At 40.5% G+C, this 17,290-nt stretch overlaps 1 protein-coding gene across 1 annotated transcript in view; it reads left to right on the top strand.

The window, feature by feature from the left end:
- Positions 1-17,290, top strand: part of Myo1e (myosin IE) — a 190,772-nt gene that overhangs the window by 108,732 nt on the left and 64,750 nt on the right. Inside the window, exons 6-11 of the mRNA XM_027926182.2 lie at positions 1,809-1,898; positions 3,613-3,744; positions 7,543-7,677; positions 8,574-8,706; positions 13,777-13,973; positions 16,948-17,028. Of these exons, the coding sequence (XP_027781983.1) occupies positions 1,809-1,898; positions 3,613-3,744; positions 7,543-7,677; positions 8,574-8,706; positions 13,777-13,973; positions 16,948-17,028 (768 nt within the window). The remainder of the gene's footprint in view (positions 1-1,808; positions 1,899-3,612; positions 3,745-7,542; positions 7,678-8,573; positions 8,707-13,776; positions 13,974-16,947; positions 17,029-17,290) is intronic.

The raw sequence follows: 17,290 nt of genomic DNA, 5'->3' as shown, positions 1-17,290 counted from the left end.
TCATGATTTAAACATTTTCAAAAAGCCCACCTCTAACACCACTGTATTTGGAATCAAGCCTTCAACCCGTGAGTCTGGTGTGGTTCAGTCCACTTGCTTTTCTCTATTCACATGACTCTGTCCTTAGAGGGCCAATGTGGAGGCAGGAATCAGAATGCTATTTTGTAAGTGGGCTGCTCTTTAATTTATTCTTTCTCTTTTCCTTGGTAACTTCATCACATGCTTCCAATTCTGTTGGACATCACTGATAGTTCATAAGTTCATACATGCAAAACCATACTCACTTTAAAAGTCTCTGATTAGACCTGGAGGCTTGAGCTCTTGCCTTAATCCCCAACACCACAAAAACAAACAATTGTAACAGCAGCAGCAGAAGCAGCAGCAACAAAAACAACAACAGTTTCTAATCAAAGAAGGGAAGAGATAGAAGAGCCTTCCACTCATTCCTTTCCTAAGAGGAGCTGAGAGCTTTGAGTGGTGTAGGCACATCTAGCCAGCAAACAGAAGACAGAAGATCCATAAACTCAAAATTTATTTTACAAAGAAAAGCAAATTTTATAATGATTCACGAGTTTTTAAGGACTAGACAGATTGGAAATATTTTTCTGAGTTTGACCCCATGGAGGGACCACCCAGAATTTGCCCTTGGTGCCATTGCTATCAATGATTCCAAAGTTGGACGGAACCAGTCCTCATTTCTTGAGATACCTAATCTTCTGAATATTCAGATGGGTGCCGAGGGAGCACTTTGGCTGTTAAATGGTCGATTTGTCTTGAGTGCCTTATTTAGTCCTGTTTGCCACAGCCCATGACCTAGTGGTCGGATTGCAGACGGTTAATGTTGATTTTTCTCTTCCTGTTTTCCTATGAGGACAGTGATACAGAGCTCTTGGCTTAGAATTAGTCAGTAGCTAAAGAGCATAAGCCAGAAGACTTGTTATTTCTGGAACATGTTTAACCATAGCATGTGAATAATTAGAAGTACAAGGAATGACTCATTGTTGAAAGACCTCTCCAGCATCAAATCCTATCTATTGAACTGTCTTATGTCCGTGGTGTGTTTTGCACACTTTTAAGTCTGGCATAGAACTTGGGTGTTTTGAAAACCAAATTCTTCCCCTCTAGGAGACTAGGACTTATTTCACAAAATCCAGCATTGGCCCAAGTGTGGATCCACGCTGGCAAAACCCGCAGCACCAGGGAGCTGGTTAGAAATGCAGGTTCTTGGATCGTGCCCCAGACCTGCTAAATCCACATCTGCATTTTAACAAAATCCATAGATGATTCATGCACATTAAAGTTTGAGGAACACCAGATTATATTTCTAAAACTTTGAGGAAGAGATACTAATTAATTTTCCCTTAAGGTAGCTTTTGCTTGTAGTTGAGCAGGGGAGGAGCTGGGAAGGGCCATGATCAGAAAAACTAATCACAACAGCAAGGAGATGCCCCTTGTTGCTTCACTTTCTTACTTGCTGTGACTCCTGGCACACTCAGAAGTGCAGAGTGAAGCTGTAGCCACACTAGGTAGAGGTCCAGATCAGGAACATTTGTGGATTCTGCTTTATTCGTGGCAACCTGGCTCCTGGGGATCCTGCATCAAGCCAAGGGAGTTGGGAGACCCAGTCGCACATACAGGGTCAGATCTGTTGCCATGAAAGAATAGATTCTCGAGAAATTCCCAGGGATACATGACTTGGGGCTTCTCTCCTTACAGCATTCAGAAACTAGGACATTAGGGAAAGTGCAGCTTCGCATGTGTGGCAGGTGTCTGCACCTCCTTAACCTGTGGTCTGTTTGCTGTGACAGCATGTGAAGGACATCATCCTGCAGTCCAATCCGCTGCTGGAGGCCTTTGGGAATGCCAAGACTGTCCGAAACAACAACTCCAGCAGATTTGTAAGTCTCATCCCTGTTTCAGAGAAATTTGCCTAATTGATGATGATGATGCTATTACCTTAAGTCCTAGGTCCCAAAGGAAATAAGAGCATTTCACATATCATCAGGAAGCCACCTTGTCAATTTCTCCTTTATTTTCTAAAGCAGCATGTTATCAAGCTCCAATTTAATCTTTGACTAAAGTTATTTTTGAGCTTCAAGAATGCAAACTAGATATTTCAAAAGCAGTTGCCTTACTGAAGAAATAAAAATTGATGAAAGTGGTGGATTTGGTTCCTGAGGAGTTTTGCTTGTTCCCTAGAGAAATGAATGGAATCAATAGGTATCTCAGAGATCACTGCCCACCAGCAATGATTTTGCTCCTCAGAGCTTGGTCTGTGAAAGGAGCAGATCCTTGGACTGACTGGTTGCATGGAGAGAAACTTCCTCCCCTGTCAGAGTGAGCTGACTGCACACCCAGCCTCTCTGGCTTTATGCATTCACTTTATGGGTTCAGAAGTGACTGGACCTAGCTTCACAGAGTGCCTCCTCACTGGCTTATGTACCCAAGGTTACAAAAATGTCAACCCATGCATTGTTCTGAATGCCTATTTCCACATTTTTCTGTCTGGGTGTCTCCTGAGGTGGTAGATTAGAGAACAGGAATAAAATCCCCTTGATAGAAAGCCACATTTACAAAGAAACAAATGCTTACCCCATAGCCTGATTTGTATAGATTTTGCATCTTATTTCACCATAGATTATGTCTGGCACTAAAACACGTGAGGAGCCATCTGTGAGGCTGATACTGGGCCATTTTTAAATAAATAGTGGGAAATTCAGAGAAAAACAATTTCTTTTTTACTCTTTATTTTGGAAGGAAGTTTCTGTTTCCAAGAGAAGCTTCACCATGTTCTCATGCAATAATTGTCAAGTTCCCTGGTGGATTGTGTCAATCAGGCTCACCTTCACTTTCCTTGTTCCTCAGGATTATTCAGAATATTTGCTCCTTTGTTTATCTCTCATATCTTTTGGCTAGTGCCGGGTTGTTTTATCCTGAAGTTTCTAGGTGATAGAATAAGAAAGAAAATGTGAACATATTTTCCGCTTGACCTTTTTTCCCTAATTGTCATTCTTAACCTGCCTCATAAAAGTGGAATCGATGAAATTCAGCCCTCTAGCTACCCTTCATCCATTCCTTTGCCTTCCTTAGAGAGCAGGACAAAATAAAACAAAAACTCATCATTTACTATTTATCTGATTACAAAATTTCATATAATCCCACTGGAAGGATGGGAAAAGTATAGATGGGCTGTACACATCCTTTCCCCCTCACCTCCTGCCAGAGAGGAAATTCGCTTCCTCTGAAACAAGTTGGCAGAGTTCACTGTTGTTAGATTAAGTGTACCAAGGGATTTTCTGGCCCATTCTTTATACCTTTTGGTTGAGCAGGCAAGTAACTACTGGAGGAAAATGGGCAGGGAATATAGCATATCCTTATTTAGTCTGGTTGGAAGGACTGATTCTCTCTGAATGCAGAACTGTGTGATTGGACAGAAGCTCAGGTTATTGTTTGATATGAAAAATTGAGGAAGTCTAGGCCAGAATTAGGAATAATTCAGAACATGTCTCTCATTTATGAATTTCCTTGAATTATATACTGTATTCAAAACCTATTTGCAGCATTATGTTTTTGTTTACCAACCATTAAAGGAAATCCCTAACTTTCTTGCAGGGAAAATACTTTGAAATCCAGTTCAGTCCAGGTGGGGAACCAGATGGTGGAAAGATCTCCAACTTCCTTCTGGAAAAATCTAGGGTGGTGATGAGGAACCCTGGAGAGCGGAGTTTTCACATATTTTACCAGGTTTCCCTTTATATCTTTTCTTTCCCATTTCTTTTTCCTCCATATTAATATATATTTATTTTATTTTTTTCTCTCAGTCCTCAAGTGTAGATAGTTTAACAAGCTGAAGAGACTTCATTACTACCATATGCAGGATCGTAAAAATGTCCCTGCCATCAAGGGAAATAAGTTCTAATTGGAGTGACAAGGCAAATTCCCTGAAAGTTAAATAATCAAAAAAATGTTGACATAACTTCAAAACAGAAGTAGGAGTGTTTGATTCTTTGCCAAATGGGAATTCATATGGAGAGATTTGGCCAGGATGGTAAAGGGGAGATGTTAAGGTGGGGAAAGCCCTGGGTAGAGAGTGGAGAGGGCACCTATCAGGGAAGTTGGGTGACTGAACCAAAAGCCAGAGAGGTAAAAGCCAGTTCATGAGCCAGCCTCAGCCAGCTTGCAGGGCAGACTTTTCAGCAGGTGGACTGTTGGAGAGGAGAACTGATCTTTAATGCCAGCTCAGAAAGTTTCCTTTCAGACCATTAGAAGCCAGGGACAGTTTGGGGTCAGAGCAGTGTACAGGATGCTTTTAAAATCATGTTCCAGTCTTCAGCAACCATATGAATCAGCTGTATTAAAAATATTTTTAAGTATTTAAAAATATAATGATGTCCTATCAATTATTAATGTTTGGGTTTACTTATTAATATTTTTATATTAGGGGTCCATATTAGTTTTCTTGAAGAAAGGCCTGGTAACTGTTTTGTTTTGGGTTTGAAGATCACTGGATTAGAAGGAAGTTGATCCTTGAGAGTAACTAACAATCTCTTCAATGCACAGATGGTTTTTTTGGAGGGTTTTTTGGTACCAGGGATTGAACTCAGGGGCACTCAACCACTGAGCCATATTCCCAGCCCTATTTTGTATTATTTAGAGACAGGGTTTCACTGAGCTGGTTAGTGCCTCGTGATTGCTGAGGCTGGCTTTGAATTTGCAATCCTCCTGCCTCAGCCCTCTGAGCTGCTGGGATTACTTGCGTGTGCTACCATGCCTGGCCACAAGATGTTTTTAATGATGGCAGATCATTCTTTTAGTTGGTGTCTGTTGGTTGAAAAAGTACATATATGACCAAAAGCCTCTCTGAGTTCAGTTATGCATGTAATTGTATTAATCAAAGCAATATTTATGAAGTGAATGAAAATGGTTGTGCATATCACACACAGCAATATGTTATTTATCGAGTACTAGACAGAAGTGTTTAATGGATGTCAGGATCCCTTTCAATAAATGCAGGCCCCACCCACCTCTAGGAGGCAGATCAAAAAATACCAAAATAGAGGCTGGGGACAGAGAGCTCAGGGGTATCAGAGTTTGACAAACAGTAACCCTCAAAGATGTGAAATAGATGAAACTCCATGGGAGTAAGTGTGGAGAGAAAAATAATGCCCATGCAGGACCCAGAGATGCCTAGGTCCTCCACAGATGAGAGGCATGAAGGTAGTGAGAGGAAAACAAGGAAGCCCAGGATCCGGATGTGTCCCCAAAGCCAAGGGAAGTCTCAGGGGGATGGGCCACCCCGGTTCTAATGCTCTGTGCTCTGGAGGGGAATGGGGCTGGCCAGGGATCTGAGGACTAAGAATTGGCTTAGCTACTGGAAAGTGGGCAGGAGAGGAATTTTGCCATAGTGGTAAGGAAAGATGGTGAAATGTAGCTACAAGTTTTTTAGTGTGCACCCTATAGTGAGAAGAGTGGGGAGGCCAGCTCCACTTTAAAAATTCAGGAGTAATTAAATCAGAGAGGAAGTAGATTATGCACCCTGAGGAAGTTCAGAGTCAAAGAAAAGCTTTTAACAAAGGTAAAGAGCCCCATGTTTGTAGATAGGTGAGTTGGAGAAAGGGAAGTTGGAAGATACTAGTGAGAAAGACTATGTGATCTGAAGGGAGAAGTTTGAAAGAGCTGAGGAACGTTCTTTGTTGCAGGTGGGGGTGGAATAGAGGACAGATGAGGCAGGACACCAAATAGGAAACAGGAAGCAGGTTTATTTGGCTGCAGACATGTTCAGAGGTTATAGCTTTCGTTGTAATCAAGTAACCCTCAAACCCCGAGTTCAGGCAGTTTCAGAACTTTATACCCACCATGTGAGGGGAGGGGCTCAGAAGTTCACACAAAAACAGCTTTTTCTTCCACTGTTCTGGGCAGGTTAACCCTTCAAGGACAGTGCCTGAGGAGGGGGGAGCTTCTTCTCCCCTTTCTTCCCTCCCCTGGCCAGCTGTTACCTTGGAGCCCCATTAGTAACATCTTCTCTATCTTTGAAATGTAAACTTGTCTGTGAAGCTCAGCTCAAGGCCAGAGGCCTTGTTAAAGGACCTGTCTTTCTTATCACACTCTGCATTTGCAAACCCCTTCTACCAACTATTATATATGTTGTTATTTATATTAGATAGTCCATAAATATTTGTGAAAAACTAGCACCTGAAGTGCTGATCTCTTTTGGCTGGTGAAGTAAGATAGAGCAACAGGAAACAGGAAGTTTAACTATATTGAACTCTCTTGCAGAAATTCTTTTGCTGATAGTCCTACAATCAATTATAGTGAAGATCTCTGGAGAAGCTTGATTAAGATTTTCTGTGGAGGGGGGTGTCACGACATGGGGAGTAGGGAAAGAAAGGAGTGTCACCAAACATTTTCAGTAGACAGGGAAAAAAAAACACAACAAAGGGAACCTGATGTCACAGGTTGTCCTGGAATTTTTCAATAATGCCGCTGGGGCCACCTATTTGCCACAGGGGAGCTAAGACCGCATGAGGAACTTGACAGAGATGGAGAAGCAAAGCTAGGAGCTCTCTGTTTTTCTGAATATTGCTTACATTGCATTGAGGCCCTGGGTTTGACCCCCAGCATGGGTCAGGGGGCAAACTTTCCATCATCTCAGTATTGTTTGTTGGGTTCATGCCATAGTGTCCTGGAGATGGCTTGCACAGGATGTATGCATTTCTTCCCACCTCTTTTGTGACATTTCTTTGATAGGTATGCTCCCATTGGGACTAATTTCAACCACGAATATTGGGCAAACACTGCATGTAAATGGTTTTTTCCTCCCAGGAGTTGATCGTTAAACCTTTTCCAACACCATTGGTTGGAGTTCAGAGTTAAGGCAGACATCAGTGCTGGAACAGTCAGTGATCAGACTCTCATAGAGCGGGAGCTCCACGTTTTTTCAGTATGCACCCTGTAGGGAGAAGGATGGCGGAACCAGTTCCACTTTAAAAATTCAGAAGCAACTCAGGCAGGAATTTAGTGGTGGCATTCTGTTTTGCTTTCTACTCTTTCAAAGGATCACAACTGTAGCAGTACAATTTTTTTCACTGGACAAGATCCTCAGCTGTTACGGGTTTTATTAGAATTAAGAATTAAAATTTGCCACAAGCCTGCAGTGGTGCATGCCTGTATAATCCCAGCGACTTGGAGGCTGAGGCAGGAAGATCAAAAGTTTAAGACCAGCCTCAGCAACTTATACCCTAAGGAACTTAGCGAGACCTATCTCAAAAAATAAAAAGGTCTGGGGATGTGGCTCAGTGGTAAAGCACCTTGGGTTAAATCCCAGTACCAAAAAGAATTTGCAGAGATGGTTTGGGACTATAAGTAAATAAGATATTCACAAGTCCCTTCATATTTTGGACAGTGGAACAACCTATATATTGAGAAAGCAGGGCAGAAAGTTCTTTCTGCCTGGGCTCAGTCATGGTCGTAGCAGGAACTATGGGGTCACTGTGGGTGCCTTGTGGGCCACATCATAGTACATGTCATGTTCTGTCACTGCAGCTCATCGAGGGGGCCTCTGCGGAGCAGAAGCATAGCCTTGGTATCACTAGCATGGATTATTATTACTACCTGAGCCTTTCCGGGTCATACAAGGTTGATGACATTGATGACAAGCGGGAGTTCCAAGAAACTCTGGTAAGTACCAGCACAGGGCCAGGCAAAATCTCCTCTCCAGCTGGGTATCACCTGTGGCATAAAGGGCAGTAAAGGTCACCAAAGCAGAGAGCAGGTGACCTGCTACTTTGTGCCACTGTAAGCATGCCTTGTTTAAGACCTATCTTTCAACAACTTTAAATGGTCATGTGCCCAATGGCCTGAGGACAACTTAATGATTTGAAATGGGTGAAAAAGTGAGTTCATCCTTGTCCCTCTGTAGGAGCTCTGATAATCAGGTAAAACCTATTGTGGGCAATTCACTTACATGCACACTTTTTTTGCTGATGGGCCTTCACAATTGGTGTGAAGACCTGCACACTGGTCTTAGAGTAGAGCTCTCTCAGAGTATGGAAAGCCAACATGCATATAGTGCATCTATCTTTCATAGAATTTGATGGACATCAGAAACTAGGCTTTTTTTAATGGTGCTTTGATTTCCTGGAGATTTTCAATTAAAATTCCTTTGCAAGTATAATCTGTTCTCATTCCTCCCCGAAGGGAATGATCTCTTGACTAGTGGGAGTGGCTGGCATGGGGGCAGCAGTGCCCTTGGAGGGGTGAGTTGGCAACCCCAGGAAGAGGCTGGCCCTGGGGACTTGTGCCCAGCTGCCACTCCCCTGAGTGTCTTTCCTCTGGAGCCCTCCTTCCCTTATTCCTGGAGTATGGAACGCTGTGTTTAAAGATAGAACTGCCCTTCCAACTTCTGAGAAGAATGTGTGCAAGTACACCGATCAGTGATCGCATTGGGGACTTTCCACTGCCATCACAAGCTAACCATGTCTACTGTAACTCTTCAAGTCAGTTCATGCTTCTTGGTTATATGCTTATGAAGTTGGTGACCAGCTTGTCTGGATAATCTCTCTTTTCTCTTTCAGCATGCCATGAATGTGATTGGGATCTTCGCAGAAGAGCAAACGCTGGTGTTGCAGATAGTGGCAGGGGTTCTCCACCTGGGAAACATCAGCTTCAAAGAAGTGGGCAATTATGCTGCAGTAGAGAGTGAGGAGTGTACGTAGCTCTGGCTGTGGTTGTTGAATGAGGGGAATGGTAGTTAGCTCTGATCAGAAGTAACCCACCACTCTGCTTGGCTTAGATCCTTAGATCTAAGGATGGTAAATCTCAAGTGTATATCAGATAGAGATGAGAAGTCTTACACGTCCTGCTGTGGCAGACCAAAATGGCCTTAGGAAAGACTAGACATCTCTTATGCTCTTGCCTCTCTTGTCACTATTAGCTTCTCCATGTCCCACATTGTAGTCATTAATGAAATCGTTCCAATTTATCACTAACTTTGAAGAAATTTGGAAGAATTTCACATCTAGTTGCAAAGATTAATCGATGCATTTAATGAAGATTAATGGTTTAATAATGCCAAAGACTAGTCTCTTAATGAAAACCTTTTTGGTAACTGCGCTTTACAATCTTCATTCACCTAAAATTCATAAAGAACCAGTGATTGAATTTATGTAAATATGAAAAAGCTCAGTTTGTCCCATGGGTTGGATTAGATTTGATTTCTGTGCACAGAAAGAATATGGACTTTGACTATTGTGTTCACATTCTGATGATCATGTTTAATGATCACATGTGTCATAGTCACATCCTCAAGCCCTGAATGGCCATTTTTACTCTCTAAGAAGAATTCAGGGCCCTTCTTGCAGAGAGACATTATTGATTTCATGTGCCCACAGTCCACCACAAATACCATGCACGTAACTTCTGCCTCTTAGGCATCGACAGCTTTCCAGGCTGTTCTCAGAACGCACACATCCTTTAACCACCCAGGAAGGCATTTCTTCCTTTCTCAGCATTCTTCAAGGATGATAAATTTAGCTGCTTGGTAATAAATAGTATCCCACTCATTGCTGACAATGCAGCGGGTATATTTCCATTCCAAATAAGGTTCTTTTTTATATTTTTGTTTTCTTTTCTCATAAAAGAGGGAAGTTTTACTAACTTCTGATGTCTATCTGCTAAGGATAAATTATGTCTACCAGGGAAGGGGATGGAAAACGATAAATATACAGGGTGGCCATAAAACCTAGGAACATGACCTAGCAATCATGATAATAATAATTGTGTTCCTGTACTTCATGGACTTTATCCTTGACATTTAACAAATGTACTTATGTGTCCAGGAGGATCATTAACACTTAGTCTTGTAACAGTGGCAAAATAACAGCTTTATTTTGGTGGAAGTGTCTGTGGAGATAGACTAGTTTTCTCTTGCTCCTTGGATGGTAAAATCCTTTACTGCTACTTTATGCTTGAGAATAAAGTCATGATGCTGAACCAGCAAGCATGCCATTGAATAGCTGAGCCAAGAAGGGTTTCATTGCTCACTGAGGTCTGGAGTGAGTAGCCTCCTCTGCCAAATAGGTAAGGCCTGGGGTTGGCAACTGCTTTGAATTTAAGGTGGACAAGCAATGGACATCAGAATGAGCTTGAAGCCAAGTAGATCTAACAAAGAAATATGCACCTCTCCCAGTAATGTTCTTCTGTCATTACTGGGTTTTGTTCATTTGGTCATATATTAACACCGTTTAGTGGATATATGGAAAAAAGTCCTCCCATGCACCCCTCTGTAGTTAACTTGTTCCCCTCTCCAGCAGTAACTGGAGTTAGGTGTTTAGAGCAGCCACTCACATCCATTCTTTTCCCCGCTTTTGTGTGATAATGGGCACTTATTACACAATATTCTGCAGTTGCTTTTCATATAGCATTTTATTATATCTTAGTGATTATTATTTATCCATTCATAAGGGGTTTTATCCTTGTACAGCTGCAGATCCTTCCTTTGCTTGGTTACATTTTGACTTTGTGACCTCATCATCTGTTGCTATGCATTAGATAGTTTCTGATATTCTGAATGAACACTACTGAAACGAATAACCTTGATCCATGTTATCTTTCTCCTGTTATCCACGCAACACATCTATAGAGGGAAAGTCTATCTATGCTTTTATAATCAAAGAAAGCATTTTTCTCTAGCTTTTGTATTGTAAGAAAAAAATTGGTTATGAATCTCATCACAATGGGCCTACTAAAGCAAAATAGGCATGTATTTGACCTTAGACCAAAAGAGATATAGAATTTTCTTAGTCAAATCTTTTGTGTTGCTGAGAAGCCAATCAAACCTCAACTTAGGCACTTATATGCCTGCCAACATCAATGCAGTGAGTGACATACTTTGGGAAAAAAGTTTTTCTTAAGAGGTATCAAATACTAAATTAACCTAAGAAGTTTGTAGACAGAAAAAAAATACTACTTTAATAAATTGAGGAGTAAAGGCCCCTTATTTTTACCCTATGATTAATGGATGAGAAAACACAGAGCCTCAACACCAAAGACAAAGGAACCATATTTACCTTACTATTTTAAAAAAATTATAAAAGAAAGGAATTTTGTTTTGCTATGTTTTTTACTTTTCTCTCTTCCCTATACTTCAAATTTAAATGGAAAAATGAAATCCAACTTTGCTTTACACCGTAATGCAATAACAGAAGTCTATTTCTGTTAGTTAAATGTGCTGAAACATTACCTTTTAGCGGGTTCTTCTTATTTTACATGACTCTGAATAACTACACTAAAGTTGCAACATTTTAATTAATCGTTGCTTCACCCCCCCCCCCATCTTCCCTAAGCCTCCAAGCTTCCTTGCTGACACTCTTAGAAGCAGCCACGCTCACCCACCCTCATGGAATTCATAGCTTGGTGGAAGTCAATATAAGTGGCCCTATAATTTCAGCACCAGGGCAGCCACTGAAAAAAATATGAGGCTATAAAAGCTTGTTCTTGAAGAACATGGCATGGATTTTTTCCAAACCAAGTATATATTTCCTCCCTAGTCTTCATAGCTGTTTCCCTAAGCTTGTGGCTCTGGTTCTTGGCCAAATTCCATGCCTTGTTTTTCAAGTGCCTGCAGTCTTTTGGCCATGCCTGCTCTATGGAAGAATTACAAGAGGTGGAAGGGTAGTACCTGTCTGTCAGTCACTCTGTCTGGTCTCAAGTACTCTTGTGTTAGCCCTATTTTTGTTTTTTAGCTGAGGTCATGACAATAATAACCAGATATTTTAACTGTGCCTTGGTTTTGGTATGGCTACGAGTTTGGGAGAAGCCCATGCTTATAAAATAGACAAACAATGTAGTTTGCATTAACAGTGAAAGGGGCCCTGGTGGATAGACTATCAACTATTGAGGATGATGTCCATTACATTTAGTAAAATGGGCCCTCCCCAATGCTGGTGGTAATTACCAGTGTGACAGTGAAGGCCTCTTGTACATTGAGTACTAAGGTAAACATCTCTTTAATTTTCACAAGAACCCCATCTGTGTCAATCTGATGTGTGGACATCATCTCTCCTTACTCTGTGCAAAGGATGTTTTAGTTCAATGGAGGATACACCCAGACCTCCAGAAGGGTTAGCATTAAAACTAAACTAAAGGAAAGGGCCATCAGCAAATCAGCGCATTTGGTTTTCTTCATGTGTCCTTTAGAAAAGGAAGCCCTTCCACCAGTCAAAGCATATACATGATACTCATGTACATGATAAATACTCATATACATGATAAATACCTTGTTCTGGCATTACACATTTTCAGTTGCATTCACTGACTTAATCTCTTTGGAAGGTGTGTACTGAGAAATGTCAACCCATTACATTTTAACACCATCTGTGCACTTCAAACTGATTATCCTTTACCAGGAGGCTTGTGATTTTTGAGCATTATTATAAGGTCTTTAACACAGTCCTTTATCAGAGAATTTTGGTAAAGCTTTATGCAGAAAAAGAAGACATATCCAAGTTCAAAATTTGTACTTTCATCTACAAATACCTTTCATTTATAATGGAAAAATCTAACACTTTTTATGTCCAAGAAAGGTGCCATTTATTCATATTAGAGCGTTTTGACAAAAATCAAGAAAATCCCTTCTATATAACTAGTCTTCTTCTTGGTAATTTTCATGGCCCAAAATAAGTTTCTAAGCCATGAGAGTCTGTTTTTCTATCCAAGACCATAACAATTACCCTGCTGCATGTTGTTAGAATAGAATATGTGTGCTGAGATATAAGTGACACCAGTCCCCTCTGTTTCACTCCATCTGCCACCCCCAGGGAAGTCTTCTTCCAAGGTCCCTCTTTCAAATGTGACCCTCAATGTGAAGCAGGCCTGTTACACTAGGGATGCCTGCTTTTGCCTCCTGCCCAGATATCTCTTACCATTCAAGAACCCAGCACTGAGTCCATCCTAAGTTTTTCAACTTAGCTTTCTGCTGCAGCCAATGCTGTCAACAGTGTAGACCACCTCCCAACCACAGCTCCTGCATTCCTGCTTCTTTATCTTTGCATATCCCTTTCCCCTCTCCACATCTAAACAAATCCTGTTCATCCTTTCAGGCCTGGCCCAAATGCCACACCTTCCTATCTACCCCAGCAAGTAGCAATATCCTCCTGTTCTAAATTCCTGCAGAACTCTGTTGTCTATCTGTGAAGGAGGGTTGTTTAGTAAACTGTCTTTACCCATCTAGATTTTCTTGAAGATTTCTTAAATATTTTGTATTCTTTCCTTATTTCATAACACATGGTAAGCACTTAGCCAGTAGGTGATTGGTTGTAGTTATTAGTTCAACGATAACAGGTGCTTCCAGGTCTTTGGAAATGATGCTGTGAAAACATTGCACCAAAAAGGAAGAAAACAATATTTGAGCCAAAGAAATGTTTTTTAATTGAGTTCCTTCCAGGCTGCCTTGCTGAAGACTTGGATAGATGTCCATTTTCAGCACTTCACTGTGATCTCAGTAGGAGGGATTGGCCTACCATCCTTCTGGGATCACTGATCTGTATGGAAGTCTCCATCGTCATAGGGATTTATTTATGTAATAGAATGGCCATGAAAAATGAAGTAGGTGGATGTGTGTGGGATTGCTGATAAGCAGCCTTCAGAAGAGTGGAAGTTTCAGGGGGTGGAAGGTGCCTTGTGTCCATAAATTATGCACACACAAATGCCTCCATGTGTTTGGGAGATGAGTTGTTAACACTTCTGTAAGACAATCATGTTTTGTTTTATGTTCTATAGTCTTGGCTTTTCCTGCATATCTGCTGGGCATAAACCAGGACCGGTTAAAAGAGAAACTAACGAGCCGGCAGATGGATAGCAAGTGGGGAGGCAAGTCAGAGTCCATCCATGTGACCCTCAATGTGGAGCAGGCCTGCTACACTAGGGATGCACTTGCCAAGGCTCTGCACGCCCGTGTCTTTGATTTCTTGGTGGAAGTAAGTAGACATAAGTTGATATCAGCAATGTTCAGATTTTATCTATAAGGAGTATAACTAAGGGTTTTGATTCATTTTATATATATATATATATATATATATATATATATATATACACACACACACACATATACATACATATATATATATATATATATATATATATATATATATATATATATAAATTTTTTTTAGTTGTTAATGGACCTTTATTTTATTTATTTATATGTGGTGCTGAGAATCGAACCCAGTGCCTCACTTCTGCTAGGCATGCCCTCTACCACTGAGCCACAAACCCAGTCCTCATTCTTGGTAATCAGGATCTTACTTTTTCATTTTCTATTCTCTCACTCTGGTGCTGTGGAATCCTGCTTTTCCTTCTAGAATTGCTCAGCAAGACACATTAGCTAAACCTAAACAGTTGCTTCTGGTCAAAACATTTAGTAAAGCCAGGTCTAGTGACTCAGAAAAAGAGGAAACCCATGGTCCTGAACCTTTCTCAACTCAGGAGCCTAGGGTTTAGTAATGAGGCATTTATCATGTTGATTTGTGACAAATCAATCCACAATACAGCAGCTTGAAACAATAAGCATTTATTTTTCTCACAATCGCTGTGGGTTATGTATTTGCAATTGGCCCAGCTTGGGGGTCCTGACTCAAAGATCAGGTTGAAGGGTTAAGGATACTATGAAAGGTGGATGCCTTCTATGGTTGTTGGCGGGAGGCTTCAGTTCCTTGCTGCATGGGCCACCACATGGAGTTGCTTGAATATCCTTACAACTTGGTTGTTGGTTTTCCTGAGTACATGAGCTAAGAGAGAGCATGAGTAATGAGCCACAAGTTTTTTATGTCCTCGTCTTGGATTTAAGTATTATCACTTTGCCACAGTTTAGTCCATTAGAAGCAAGTCACAAGTATAGTCCACACTAAAGGGGAGGGGAATTAGGCTCCACTTTTCAAAGGAAGGAATATCAGAGACTTTTTGGATATATTTTTAAATGATCACCGTTGTTTTTTATTGTGGCATAATCATACACACTTGCCTGCATATGCATGTAGTGTATATGTACATATATGACATGTATATTCCGAAATTTAGTCTTTCGGCTTCATAGAGCTGCCAATGCTATTCGATGTCAATCACTGAAACCTCTAATGCTAGAATAATAGCAAACATTTAGGTAGCAGTACGTACCACACACTGTTCAATTGTTTTAGAAAAAATACCTCATTTATTTCTTACAACAACTCTGTAGTCTAGATATTATTTCTAATTTCCAGATAAATCAGTGAAGCACAAAGAAGCTAAGGAATTTTCCCAATGCTACACTGCTATTATATGGTTTTTATAGGAGCTTGTAGATATCTAGCTCTTCTACTTCTTTGACTTAATGTATTCAGGCTAGAGGGAAACCCTGGTCAAGGGACACAGCAAGGCCACTGGATCCAAGGAGTCTATTTTTGAACCCAAGTGGAAACACCTATAAAGCTTAGGAAGGGTTAAGGTCCGGTAGGGTGCCTTTGTGTCCTCCTTGTAGCTATTTGAAGGATAAGATTGCTTGGGAAGGTCAGGGTCTTGCGTTTAACTTTATTTCACCAAGCAGGGAGTCTGAAGACTGGTGGATTTGCTCAAGGCCTGGAATGAGAAAGGTGCAGAACTGGGACTAGAACCCACAGCTCTTGGCTCTGTTCAGGGTACCTTTCAGCATTAGACTTCCCACCTTCCTTCCTGTCATTCCTCATTTTTTTTCTTTTTTTCAGTAAATGTGGATGAATGCCTATGTAATTAGCATAATTTAAGCTGACATGTACTGCTGAATATGGTATATCACTATTAGCTCACCAAAAAAAAAAAAGCACCATTTTTCTTTGCCTGGAGAACATATTTGATACTCCAAACTTCGGGTGGTTGCCACCTCTAGGAATCTTGTATTCCTTTGTTCTCTGCCTCCCTTACAACCCCCCTCTATTCTATACCTATTAAGAATTAAGAGCAGAATTCACATACTGCTTTTCCTTTTTTTTTTTTTGTTTGTTTGTTTGTTTGTTGTTTTGGTGCTGGGGATTAAACCCAGGGCCTTGTGCATACAAGGCAAGCACTCTACCAACTGAGCTATATCTCCAGCCCCCCACATACTGCTTTTCCTCTGTATACTCTATTAATTTTTTTAGAATTAAAATAGACATTATCCCTCTAAAGAAAAAAAGAAAAGAATTAAGTCTATTTCATCAGACTTACAGGTTGTTATTAAGTCTATTTCATTGAATTGCATGGTCTTTTGTCACAGTGATCAAGAATCCAGACTTAGAAATCACAGTGCTTAAACTAAATCCTGAACCTTGCTTCTTCTTGGCCAGTGCAATCGTAGGCACTCATCTGGAAAATGGGGATAATAGTGGCATCAAAGCCATTATGAGAATCATAATGAGTATTAAGTATTGCCCGGCACAGGTGATGCTCAAATACACATAAACTGCACTTACTACCAATTTAAAATAATTGCTGTTATTATCTATACACAGTTTACTATCTATCCCTGTAATCTCCTGGGAGCAGGGACTCTCGCCCTTGGTATCCTTGGCATATTGTGTTATACCATCATTAAGTGACTGTAGAATGGGGACAATGGAAATGACATTTACAGATTCTGTAATATTGTGAATCATGTGAAATAGGTTTTCCTTCGAAAATCCAGGATGACATTTTCTTCTAATTTCCAAGACTTCCTGAGAAAAACTAACTGCCAGAAAGTAATGGTTTTCATCATTAAGTGAACATTTTTAGCTACTGCAGTATTTAGGATCCTAGTGGTTTTCCAAAGCACTTGACATTGCACTGAGACCTTTTTAAAGCAAGTCACCTGTCTTCACATTGTCCTCTGTTTCCAGGGGGCAGTAGTCCCATCCTCCCCCAATGCCTATTTTTAATATGATTGAAAAGGAGTTAATTGCCCTGCTGTGTGCTTTCTCCTAGTCCATCAATAAAGCCATGGAGAAGGACCATGAAGAATATAACATTGGCGTCCTGGACATCTATGGTTTTGAAATATTCCAGGTAAGGCCAGCTTGAATAATAGGAGATTGGAGGTCTGCAATAAATAATTTAACAAGAAGAAAGAAAAAAAAAAAAAAGCTCATTTTTGCTTTTGTGAGTTCTTCATGTACCTTTACTAAATTAATTTCTCCCAAATATAAATTATGCTTCTTTCTATTGATGCATTCAACATTGCTATTAAAGCTTTTCACTTTGAGACATTTCTCTAAATCACTAAGAAATGACTTTTAAATAATTTTGAAAAATTATTACAAGCAACTAC

This window comes from Marmota flaviventris, chromosome 2 (assembly GCF_047511675.1).
Source record: "Marmota flaviventris isolate mMarFla1 chromosome 2, mMarFla1.hap1, whole genome shotgun sequence".
NCBI lineage: Eukaryota > Metazoa > Chordata > Mammalia > Rodentia > Sciuridae > Marmota > Marmota flaviventris.
This window is presented reverse-complemented; position numbering and strand designations above follow the sequence as displayed.